Source organism: Falco rusticolus, chromosome 15 (genome assembly GCF_015220075.1).
Source record: "Falco rusticolus isolate bFalRus1 chromosome 15, bFalRus1.pri, whole genome shotgun sequence".
Lineage (NCBI taxonomy): Eukaryota > Metazoa > Chordata > Aves > Falconiformes > Falconidae > Falco > Falco rusticolus.
The window spans coordinates 15,841,014-15,854,133 of record NC_051201.1 but is presented as its reverse complement, the minus strand read 5'-3'; the positions used below and the strand labels follow the sequence as shown (position 1 = coordinate 15,854,133).

The window sequence follows — 13,120 nt, the reverse complement described above, 5'->3', positions numbered from 1 at the left end:
TTGAAGTTCAGTTTGGGAGGAAGAAACTGATTATCTTTCCCTCTGACTTCTGTGGCTTCTGCTTATTGCGGAGGCTGAGCTAAAGCCAGCAGTGACACTACTTCAAATGCCAGCTCCTTAAATAACAATTTATATCCAGAAGATTAAGGCAGCCACGGAGGAACCTCTGGGCTCTTGGTTTTATGCCTGTTATGGAGAGGGAGCAGAAGCATGGCTCCTACATGGTCTCCCTACAATTACGCTTGGTGCCTATTGCAAAGCCTGATCACCTATTTTTTCACTTCAGCCTCACTGATGTGCTTTCTCTCCAAACCTCTGTGGTTTCTTAATTACATCGGTATATTTCTTTTTCAGGCGGGGCATGCTTTTGCCCCTTGTTTCTCTGTGCCCACTGCCTAGCTTAGTTGATGGATCGGCAGGCAGGTGAGGATCAAGTGCTTGGGTCAGGGCTCCTGACCGGCTGTCACTGTGACCATCCCGCTCCGTAAAACCACCTAAGACTGGTCCTGAGGAGTGCCAGCCTGTGGTCATGTCCTGCCTGGACATGCTTGCGTCTGCCCCGTGCTTGCTGTCCGAGGGGACAACTGGACATGCTGTCCTGCTGCCCAAGAGAAACATCAGCCCAATACAGCGATACCTCTTGGAGTAGGTTTGGCTGTTAACTTTTTCTTACAGCTGATCCTGTGAAAGATGACGTTTGCTTAAAAACCTGAAAAATAAAAGAAAAATGAAAAGGAGAGGAAAAGGGGCAATAGTGGTGTGAGCAGCAGCTGCAGGGAGATGTGTCTCTGTCTAAGCTCAAGAGGCTCCATCCCACTGGCCTCTTTCCTACGTGGAGGTGCAGCACTGTCAGCTACGTGGTGGGTCTGAGCAAAGAGAGGGGGAGAACCTGAAACCATGGCTGCAATAATATGAAGTGAATTTAAGTGCCGTCATCTTCACATATGTGTTCTCTGTCCCCTTTTCAGTCATCAGGGAGCAAAGCAAATTAATGCCAACAGAGGCTGACTCAAACCTTTGCCCTCATTTAAGGGATTCCAAAAAACGCAGTTTTGTTACGTGCTGGAGCCAGCTGCCCTGCAGCAGCTCAAGGACTAGATAGTCTCCGGTGTTTAACCAACATGAAAGGCAGTGTGTTTCTAAAATTGCCGATGACCAGTGTTGATCCCATATACTTCTACTTGACTAGGACTGAATTTATTGCTGTTACGTATTTTTAGCAGACTGGTATTTTTTTTACCTCTCTTTCCAAGATAAAATGTAAAGAAATAAAAACCCCTTCAGCATAAAAGTAGTAATATAAAAAACTGTCCAAGTAAGACAATCAAAAAGCGTTCAAGGCTTAAATAAAAATTCTACTTGCCTGTTTTGACTAACGTACATGAATTGCAAACTTAGCTTATTTAGTTTTGGAGCAGAAACCTCCCAAATAGATGTAGATTTTGATGTTAAAACAAGACATATATTTGTGCAAGAGTGAAGTTGTATTTAGGATAACTACGTCCGGAGTTTTTCTAGTAAGAGGTGGGTCAAAATGGGAACAAGATGGTGTCTTGACAGAACACAAAATGGTAGGTGAGCCTCCAGCGGAGAGCATGCGCGAGCGAACCAAGCCTGCTCTGCCGCTGTTGGGAAATAGTACTGATAACGGCTTCAGTAAGCTCATAGCTTTGTATCTTGTTTTTCTCTAACATTCTGGAATTTCATATTATGTGACATGGCCTTTATGCTAACATAGACATAGGAAAAAGTGTAATTGTGTCTCAAGTATGATTTTTCAAAAGAAGTGGCCAAATTCCACGCTATTCCATTAGTAAACTTGCAGACTAATAGGACTGGAGTTGTGCCCTTCTGTGGAGCACATTTGTTTATGGTCTGAACATAAAATCAAAATTTGTCATGGCACTGCCTATGTAAATTATCTTTTCTGTTCATAATGCCACATGATGTTACTGTTGACATCAACCTGATAGATAGCTTACAGGGTGCCAGAATTCCGTAGTGGACTGGGGGGGGAAAAAAAAAAAAAAGTTGGGTGTGTGTGTGTGGAAGGAAAGCATAAAATCAAGAATCTTTTGGTGAAAATATAAATACTCAATGTAAGTAACCACTGGAGCAGGTTCCAGGGCCTGGGCATACAGGTCCCTGCTGGACAATAGCAGCAGCAGCTGTGCTTGAGACTTTACAATATCACTTGGATTTCAGTTGTAGAATTGCGTGGAATTTGTAATTGAATCCAACAAAATGTAAAGAGTTAGGCATTGTTCAGAGCATGGAGTAAATACTTTTTGTCAGGAAATAAAGACCCATGATTTACATTTGTTTAGTGTCATGGTGACAGAGCAGACAGGTAAGGATGATCAACTTTTGCAATTAAAAAGAAGAATTTCTGCAGTTACCGCTTTCAAAGCCCAATCTGACTTTAGTAAACCTGCCAATGATTTCACTAACAGTAGGATCGGGCTCTTTTTTTACCCTGCTTGTTGTCAGTTGATCTCTCGGTTATTTTTAAAAATGTAAGAATCAGATGACATTTTATAATTCTTAACAGGCAGAAGGTTATAGATATATCACTTGCAAGTGCTGAGCACCTGGCTCTGACAGTTTTCACATCAGCAAGCCTTAAATGCAGTTATTTATGACCACCATATTACAGAACATGGTTGCACATTAGAATAGTATTTTTTAATTCTGAGCTCTGGAAAAAGTTAAGATACCACTTGTTCTGAGTATAGCTAGTACGTTAGTACATAAAGATGACATAAGTCAGGTGTTCTGACATAGGACAGTTCTTTACTATGATCTGTTACAGCATACGTTTTAAAAAATTACATTTACAGTGGCAATTGTGCACATGCAAGTTGTGAATGTACAAAATTTCAAATATGAATACTTAGCAGCTAGTAATATTTAAACTTCTATTAAAATTTCATGTGAATTTACTGTTACCTGTTCAGGAGGAAACTGCAAACCCATATTTAGGTTAAAACACAGGGAAAATCTCTTTACTAAATGTCTACCTTATGAATTATTTTATAGAAAGCAGTAAGTTCTTTTTCAGCAGTGCAGAAGTCTGTTTTAATACTTAATGTCATAGTGGACCAAGTTTTCAGATGGCTTTGCCTTCCAGTTGGTTTGGTTTAGCAATCACAACTTATTTTTGTTCTTTTTCAGTTGAAGAGGGTGAATCTTCAGATTTTGCTTTGACCTGGGACTCATCAGTGACTCAATCAGGTAAATATTTTAGGTTCTTCTGATTGCAAAAATTGCCAGAAAGCTGCCAGGCTTTTTACAGGAACTGTATTTTGTATGTCACATTCCTGTCTCAAATCCAAGACTACCCACTGCAACACAATTTTTATATCAGTTCCATATGGTCAATAAAATCTATTACATACAGAGACTAATATACTCTTATCCTCTGGAGAGCCATTCTTTCTTCTTGTGGGCATACTGAATCGGGTTGTGATTTCTCCAGTATAACCACTTTGAAGTTTTCTGCAATGGGCACTGTTGCACATTCATTCCAATCTAATTACATAAAAGCTGCTTTAATAGGAATTTTAAACCTCGGTCTCAACTGGAATGTGTGTATTTCTCCTCTCAGAGGAAATTGGAAAGTACTGTCAGGGCTGGAGAATAAAAAGTGGTACATCGTCGTGGTAGAAAGCTTTAACATTTGACTGCTTGATAGTAATAACATTTAAACATGTGTCTGGGGCTTGCTCATCTGTGTTACCTTGCTAATTTGAGTAAAAAGAGGCTCAAGAAACCAAACAGAATAAAGCAAGCTTGTCTGTAGTTGAGTAATATGTATCGATAACACAAGCATGAGGGTAATAGTCAAATGAGTTTGCGTTTAAAGTAACTAGCCACATCTCAGTCACTGTTTGTGCCCTGTGTAAAGATATTTTACTGGCTATTATGTCTTTAACGTTTAGCAAATTCTCAGAATATTTTTTATTTTGAAGACCATAAGTCTGTTTCTGTGCTCTCTTCATACTGGACTGCACAATGGTATTCTCTTGGAAGCTCAGCAGTGACATGAGAACAGCTCAGAAACTGAGCAGTAACATGAAAATTAATAATGGTGCTGCATTCCTGGTTGGCATGGGTTTTAAGAGTCACGGGGAGACTGGCTCACGGGAGACTTTTCTTACTGGAGTCAGTATCTGGCTGGTCTTGAAGACATAAACTGCCTTTGTGTGGCACTTTGGCATTTCACTTTGTACCAGCTGCGCTCTGGGTTGCACTGGGTGCATCTTCTCTGGGTGCCACGGCTGTTTTGAACGGTTCATGTTTTCACTAGTCTTTGATAGCAAATACTGCTGCTGCTGCTGCTGCTGCTGCTGCTGCAAACCCCCAGCTGTGATGTCGAAGGCCCCTTTGTGCCTGGAGCTAACGGCGCATGAAAAGAGCGCTCGCCAGCTCTCTTGCTTGACCTTCGTCTCAAACAGCAGTGGAGTGGAGTTACCGGTGTTATCTATCACAAATCTTGAATTGTATTAAATTTAACACAGGCTGAGGTTCAAAACAGCAGCAGCAACAACAAAAATAATTTCTGTGCAGAGCGGGAGTTAATTTGGGATTTTTGGATGTTAATGGTGACTGTGCTGTAAGTAAAAGACAGCCTGTGAAAGGCTTTTCCCAAATTAGTTGAATCTCCTCCATTTTCTTCATTTACTCCTATAATTACAACTCTCATTCAAGACGTCGGATATGGGATAAAATGTATTGTATGTGTGATTTATGGCAGCTTAAAGAAAATATGTGCTAACTGGGAGATTTTCCTCTTAATATGTTCAGTAGCTACAGATGTCAATCTTACATGGGTATAAAGATGCAATACAGCATCCTATCAGAACAGGGTGCAGTGCATGGGACAGAGGTTGCAGGCTGGAATATGACTGAGGAACTACATAGAAAAACTTAAAAAGCCCTAGTATGTGGTGGTGCGGCTGCATGGAGTCACTGACTCTTGTGTGGTGTGCCTCCAAAGCTATATTCAGTAACTGAAACCAGTCCCTCAGTCCCAGTGTGCGAGACTTTCATTATGTTCTTTTATGATCTTCCTGTTTGCATTAGCTCCAGTAGTGTGATGTTGAAGTTCAATAAAGGGTGAAAAAACACGCTTCAACTTCTTGTTTCATGCCCCTTCCTTCCCTGGTCCAAAATGACAAAATTGCCTCCCCTTCCTTGACTCCCCCAGCAAAAAAAAACCCCAACATCCAAAAACCAAAAGGCTAAACCTGGGACTTGTTAACTCTGAAACATTTGCCAGATGTTTCAAATTAACATATTTCTCTCCCTTCTTCTCCTGTATGTGTTTGTACATCTCTGTGTGTGTGCAAACACATACAAAGCAACTTCTGAAAAATTCTGTTGGCACTCTGTGCAGCTGCTGTGGGCCAGGGGAGCGGCAGTCGCAGGGTTGTGTGGTACGTAGGGACAGCAAGAGCAGGTAGAAGGTGATTTTTTTAAACTTTTTTAATACTAGCAAAATATATAGGTGCAATTGTGGGAACAGAAGGTCCTTTTGCTGTTGTATCTTATTTTGTTCATCAAACCAGTAGAAGCTATATTGGATTTTTTTTTTTTTTTTTGTGAGTACAAGTTGAACCTGCAGTCGTGGGGCTTGTCCAGGTAGCTGTGACAGCTGTCTGTCCCCAGGTCAGGCGTAAGCGTTCATAGGTGCAGGGCAATGCATGTCAAACAGTGGGGCCCGAGCTCTGTGTCTCGTGGTGGCCTTCTCTGCTACTGAGGGCGCCTGGTTTGTGTATCCCTGGCAGTGGATAATTTGGCAGTAGAAATCCTGCACTCGGGTGGGTCTGTTCGGTGATGGCTTAGCACCGGGTGCCATCCGTTTTCCTATGGTAGAATATGTGCGCAAGTTCCTGTCTGCTCTGGCTTAACACCCTCTCCCTGGTAAAACCTGTGAAGGTGAAATGCTTTGCAGGAATCCAGCCCTTGGCATAGCTGCACTGAGGAATTTATTAAAGTACTTTAAATACAACTAGAAATAGTTTTATGATTTTTTTTTAAATTTTTTTTTTTAATGACCACAACTTAAAGGCTGTACTTGCTAACATAGAGAATCAGGAAAATGTATAAGGAGGCAGAGGCTGCCCTCGCGCCAGGGTAAATAATCTGGGTGTCCACCAGCCCTGTTTAACAATGGGCATATAGCAAATTTCCTTCCTCTTCAGGTCTTGTAAACATTTTTTTCCTTAATGTAAAAGGAAGAAAAAAAGCATTTCCTTTACTCTCTTAATGTGGGGACTTAGCTTGCTGTTAAATAGCAGGTCAATAGTGTTTTGCTGTGTAAGGGGCAGAGACGTTTTCTATCCCAGAGGAAGAGCACAAGTACTCCTTCCCCCTGCTTTTCCCTCTTAACAGCACATGCAGCCCTTGAAGCCCATCCGTCTCACTCCGAAAGCGTCAGAGAGGGTGGGCTGGGCAGGGCTGCTGGGGGGGGAGCAGGCAAGTGCGCACCTCTGCTTTGCAAAAGGATTTTTGGCTGCTTTGAAACCAAGAGGAAAGCAGGATTTAATATTTGCAAAGCAAGGGTCCAGCCAGACAATGTTGCATTGCTGTTGTAATATATCACAAGAGCATTATCTTGAGGAGCAGCAAGGGACATTTTAAAGAAGTAAAAAGTCTTACTAAATATATAGAGAATTTAAGGCATTTTAAAGACCTATGAAGGCATTTTACATGGGGGTTGCTGGGGAGTTTCTCATTAGCCTGATTGTGAGGCCCCAGGGAATCCTGGCTGAATTGTCTGGGGCTAACAGCAGACTGTCTTCTCCTTAAGAGCCTGCAGACCTAAAAGCGTCATTTTTTTTGTGCCTGCTTTGGACGTAACTGAAGGTATCTCACTTTTGTATGCAGCTATGAGTTATGATACTGATCAAGAAAGAGTTTGGAAATACAGAACTGTGGACCCGTAGCCTGAGTGCTGGGGACTAGATGGCACCGGGTATGTCTCTGTGCGCATGTGTTTGCAGAATCTTTGTAGTGTTTGTAACTGGAGGGGCCTCTCCAACGCCAGTGCTCAACCATCCATTAGCACACAACGTTAGTATCATTCAATTATAACATTGCAGAAATCATGAACATAAATTACAGGTTGGTATTCCCCCTTTTCCCATTAGCTCCAGATTTCTTGTCCCTGCCACTGAGCTCGCTTGCAGCAGCTAGGCACACGTGCAAGGGACATTTTAACAAAGCGCAGTGTGGGAGGGGGGAAAAAACCCACAACATTTTAGGACACAGATATTTGATGGTTTGCTATTAAAAGGTTCTCCCACATACTTGTTTTATATAGTACACTGCTTTAGATTTTTAATTGCTTTCTGCAATTTCTTTTAAAGTTTCCCGCCTTTAAGGAGGAAAAAAAGAAAAGGGGAAACAGCAGCTTTTGAGAAATGAACCACAAAAGAAAAGAAAACCACCCTGTGGTCACTCCTTTTCCCTTCTCTTCCGCTTTGCATGGCACCTCCCAGCTATGTAAATCACAATTTTCACTTGGTTATCTTCAGAAGAGAAACATCCTGACACAGTTCAGAGACTTATTTTCACTCAGGGCTACTGGAGCCTGTGCTGTCTCTGATGCTCAGGGCTCTCCCTGCCCATTCCCTCCTGGCTCTTCCCGGTGCCCTGTGCCACTGTCGGTCTTCTGATCCTGGCGCTGCTGCTGTCTGCTCCCCAGGTGCTGAGGGTTTCTGTTCTCCTCTGTTTTGGTAGGGTTGGGTTTAATTTTGGCTTCCAAAGGAGTAAAAAAGATGAGAATGCCAAGGTCTCATGAAGTGAACGGAGACTTGTACCTCCAAGTATTCATGCACTAACTTTTTCCTCTTTTCTGTTTATTCGGATAAGTTACAGAAGATGTGTCCTTCCTCACCTTTCCCCTTTTAGAGGCCTGTTCTGGCCACACAAAGTTTGTTGTCCCTTCAGCCTTCCTCCAGCACCCTGGGCTTACATGCCCCAGCACAGCCCGGTGCTCGGTCCCCCCTGCCAAGACCACCATCCTGCAGGACCCAGTCCTCGGTGGTGTCACAGTACCAAAGGCTGTCCCCACTCTCTGCCCATGTCCTGCTGGTCTTGCTCCAGCTGCCCAACCTGCTGGGCAGGGATTGTGTCAGGAATATCAGTCGGGAAGGGCCATATGAGAGACTGCCTTCCTGCAGACACTGAGCTCTTGATCTCTGTCTGTGTTATGCTTTGTCTTGTTTAACTTCTAAATGGCAGAACACTGAAAAAACCCCTCCCAAATATCCTTAACGTGAAATTCTGGGATCTCTGCTGCAGATCATTGACAAGGTCAGTCACAATTCAGTGCACATTAGAAACCTGTTATCTTGCAAGTACTCTGAAATTACCCATCCCGAGTGCCTTCGCAAGCTCAGACGTCTTCTAAAAGCTGATTTCATTAGTAAATCAATATGAGAAGATTCTGATTACAGTGCTTAAGGATTTCCAACGAAATAAACCTTTGAACTTCGCACAGAACGTGAGAGACTTTGATAACTTTATCAGTTGAATATTTTTTCAATATACTGTGAAATGTTTGATCTCCACTGGTTGGCTTTCTTATGTTGCTTTTAAAAACAGCATCCTTGCCTCTGCAGGGACCTGCAGCATGCAGCCCAGTCAGTATAGTCTAAGGTTCTCAAAATTTTGAGTATCTGCATTAGAAGCAGCCAAAACCCAAATAAATGCAGACTAGAAATAAAACTAGGGAGGTTTGTAGCTCCGGCTGCTGCATTCCTCATTTATTCTGAGTTGAACTTTTGTTTTCTCTGGTAGTGTGTTGGTTTTTACAACGTAACATAGTTATGGGTCCTTTCAGAAGAGAAAAAATTTTTCTCCTTTCCCAATTATAAAGTTTAATTTTTAACTTCAATTTTTTATTTATAAATTTAAAAAAAATTCCCCCCCTCCAAAAAAAAAATACTTTTGGTAGTGTTTTCTCAAACAGAAGGTGAAGTGATAGAAAGCACACGATACTCAGATAATGTGGTGATGGGTGAAAATCCAAGATCGATGTAAGACTTTTGGAGCTGGGATAATATGAAAAGAAACAATAAAAGTAATTATAAACCCTTCCCAGATTACTCCGTCGGTAGGAGCTCATGGCACAGCTCTGCATGTGCAGATGTGAGGGCTTCCTGGGAGCAAGTCTCTGCTCCCAGTGCTCCTGGGCTGGTGGGGAGGTGGATGTTGTGCTGCAGGAAGAAGCTGCTGGCTGGAGTGACAGGGGATCCCTGTGGGTCCCCGAGGTCCAAGTGACATCCCACGGCTGTAGCACCTTCAGGGAAAGAAGAGTTAGAAAAACTGAAGTTCCTCACCTTGTGTGGCGCAGTGCAGCACCAACGTGTTGTGTCATGGAAACAGCTGCCCCGCGAATTGGCCAAGGTGTCTCTGGTGATGCAGCACCGTAGGTGTTCCTGTCTTGTTTGGGGAGGGAATCTCCAGCAAGAAGGAGCGATCTTCAGATGTGAACATGATGTGGGTGTCAATATGTAAATTAGAAGCACACACCTGTGTATTACAGCATTTCCTAGAAAATACTTACTATTAAAAATGTAAATTGGGAAAATTATAGTGATAGCACAGAGGAGGAGAATTAATTTCCATGGTAAAAGAAGTGAGGAAAGAAAAGCTTATTTCAAAGTGAGCTATCGAGTGCTGCCCCTACCCCATCACCCACCTATTCCCAGGCTTTTAAAAGACCGTGTCTGTGGAAAGGCAGTCCCCTTAAGAGAAGTCGAGCAAGCGTGGTGTATCACGGTGTGTCACTGGTGTTGCCAAGCTTCACAGTACCTAAAGCCGCCCTGCTAAGTTGCTACAAGCCACATGGCTAAAGGGGAGGATTTCTGTAGGCTGCGGGGTGGCAGCCCCTGCCTGGCCTTGCTGGCGAGGGGCTGTGGACTGGCACGCACTGGGACTCTGGCAGTGCATCAGGACTGGTGATGGGCAGCAAGGTTTCTGTCAAATCTGGGAGTATCTCTGGGTTTATTGGATTAAACTCATCTGAAGTCTTGTGAGCTTGTTGTGTCTGCTAGTATGGGGCTGCTGTAGATCGGGGGATGTTCTATAGGGTCTTCTGGCAGGGGCATCTTGCCAGAAATACAGATACAACGTCGGCATGAATGGTTGCGCATGTGAGTGTATCCGTCTGGGGCTGGCAGGGGACGTTCTCCATGGGGTTGTGTCCCTGTCTTGCCAGCAATGGTTTTTTTTCCCTGCTACAAATTTGCCTTTTATTTAAAAGTGTGCCTGTTGGTGCTTCATCTGCTGGGAGACTGTAATGCTGTGTTTCATTTCCTTGCACCAACTGAAGGAAGTCCCTCACCTTGGCTGAACCAAGGTGGGTGGATCCTCAGGCACAGCCTTCCTGGCTCTCCATCCCTTGCGTGCCTTCAGGTGTCCTGCAGGTATGAGCATCCCAGTGATGGACACTGCTGTTGAGCTGAAGGGAGCACTGGAAGGGAGCAGGGCACAGCACAGAACCTTCCCATCTTTGCTTTCCTATTGTCCCTTCCTGTGTTTCTTTCCAGTGGTGCTACCTTGTTCTGTCTTGCTGCCCAAGCGAAGGACCGTGATTAGATGAACGTTTTCTGTATTTTTAGATGAAAATTATATCTGTTGTTTACAATAGCCTTCGGGGGTGTAACTAGCAGTAATAGGCTAAAGTAAAGCAAAGGAGATGCTAGGCTGAGTGTCAGGAAACATTTCCCAGTAGTGGGACCTAATAGGCTCTGGTATTATCTCCATCACTTTGGTCATTTTCAAACCAGACCGGACAAAGCGCTTGAAAATACACTGTAGGAACAGTCTTACATTAGCAGAGGGATGGGTAAGATCCATCTTAAGTCCTTCTCATCTCTAATTTGTCCAGTTCTGCCATGCTTTCTATTTCCTAATCTCCTGCAGGTTTGAGAATAGAGGCAGACTGAATGATCGGGCAAATTGTGCTTTCTAGAGCTGATTTCACAAAATATTTTTATGTAGGATCTCAAAGCACTTTGCAAATGCTAATTAAGCCTCCCAGCCTAGTAGAAAAGTCCTGTGCCCCCTGTCTCTGCATCATGCAATAAGTGCCGTGCTGCAGGTCAGCTGGAGCTCTGGGACTGATGGGCACTTGCCAGCCCATCTTGCTTTGAGTTGGTTCTGCAGGTCAGTGGCTTTGCTTTTCCAAGTCTGCTTTGACTGGCTGGTATGAGAGGGAAGCTGAAGCCACGCCGCTGCAGGAAGTGATTGCAGTGGGTTTTACCTTTGTGAAATCAGACAGCCGTAGAGTTGAAGGAAAGTCTCCCGGTGAACAATTTCTTTGGTTTTCACAGAAACTTCTGTTCTCCTTTGAGAGAGAGAATGTTTACACATTGCAGTTGTAACTGGTAGCTCAAAGCTGAATAAAGGTAAAACAGGAATAACAGAATATATTACATTGGCCTGTTGCTTAAATGAGAAAAATCAATAAAATAATAATGCCACAGTGGTGGATCCCCAGTAATCATTCTTCTTCAGAAAAAAAACCCCAGATTGTGCCAGTCCTGAGAATAGGGTTTTATAAACAAGGTTGTAAAAGAAGAAAACCAAATGGAATAAACAAGCTCCACTGCTTTGTTTTCTGGGCTGCGTAAGGACGTTGATACGAAACTCTGCAGTGAAGAACTGCATGAAATTTATGATGCTTTGCCCAAAGAATCTTTGCTTATTCAGTACAGGAAACTAAAATCATTTGGGTTGGAAGGGACCTCTAGTGGGTCTTACTCAACATTGACCTGACTTGTAAATGTTTCTGTAACCATTACCGCCATATTTTGGGTTAAATTGTCTTGAACTGTTAAGCTTATTGTAGACCAAGAGTATAGGTGTGGTTACTGTACCATAAACGTGTAGAAAACAGAAATTAAAGCCAATACTCATGGAAAAAAAAGTATCTTTTCAAAGTTAATATAGCCTAAAATTTTCCGTAATAGAAGATACATTTACATTTCTGTCATTTAGTGTCTGACGTAGCCTTTTTCCAGTCTTGCTTCAAGGAATTATGATGTCATTGTCAAAATAAACCGAACTCATCTCACAATCCTCTATTTGTTGTGTATAAATTCAAATGAGAAAACTGTTAAATGGGACCATTTATAATGAGATTTGAGATACCCTATAGCTCTCACTTGGAGACAAGTGACCTTTGTCTTTTTTGGGGCTGAGTAACAGCGCAGTGAAAATTTAATAATGTGTGCAGAGACCTGGCAATAGATTGGGGTGTGCGTGGAAGAGGTGTTCAATGCATCTTGCTCTACATATTTTTGAATTCATCACACTTGGGAGTGAAGTGCCTGCCTGTTTGTGTTTCACTAGCCATGCCTCTTTTCTCCCTTGGATGGCTTTGGTGTTTGTTAGTAGAAATTATTAGACAGTCACAAAACACTAAAGAGAAAGGAAAAAAACCCGCACGCTTTGCTTGGAAACACTGCCTGTGTTGCATAAAGCTCTGACAAGATCAAGCCTCTAATTAAATTATCTGGCACGTGGACAATTCTGTTCCGAGATCTGCTGAGCTAATGTGTAGCCATTAGCTCAGACAGCCACCAAATCAGAAGTACCAAAGAGACAATTTACATAGGGCCACAGCGTGTTTTAAAAAATTCTGGTGAGTTGTGAAGCCTGTAATGTTAATTGCCAGTTAGCACATTGTAATTGCTGTAATTATTTGCAAGTAAAATGATGTAAGGGACTTAACATTGTACTTTTCTTAACACTTCACATGTTGGTGATCCACTAAATCTCCCACTTAGAGTTTTGCTGGTTATTTTAGGAGCTCGACAGCCACTTGCTGAAGTCTGATCTCGTCCGCAAGCTTGCCGTTCTGCCTGATGTCTTTAACACTGAGCAGTGGCTCTCTAAAATCTTTATTAAAAAAAAAAAAAAAAGGCAATAAAATAATAAAGGCAAATGTCTGCTGCTGACCAGTGAGAGCATAGCCAGCCCTGCAGCTGGCCACACTGGAGCCCAGCTGGGAGAGAGCCCTCAGCACAAATTGCCAAGCCTATTGCCTCCCACCACCATGCTGCGGAAGTGGGCCAAAAGCTCCTCCGTATGGGATTAAAGT

General features: G+C 42.9%; 1 protein-coding gene across 3 annotated transcripts in view; it reads left to right on the top strand.

Annotated features, from left to right (window-relative positions):
• The window catches only part of ZNF423 (zinc finger protein 423), a 234,652-nt gene that overhangs the window by 39,768 nt on the left and 181,764 nt on the right, over positions 1–13,120 (top strand). For all 3 annotated transcript variants that reach the window (XR_005107730.1, XM_037409438.1, XM_037409439.1), the window contains exon 2: positions 3,175–3,234. Coding sequence is in view for 2 of the 3 variants with exons in the window: in XM_037409438.1 (XP_037265335.1) it covers positions 3,175–3,234 (60 nt within the window). In the remaining variant the exon portion in view is untranslated. The remainder of the gene's footprint in view (positions 1–3,174; positions 3,235–13,120) is intronic.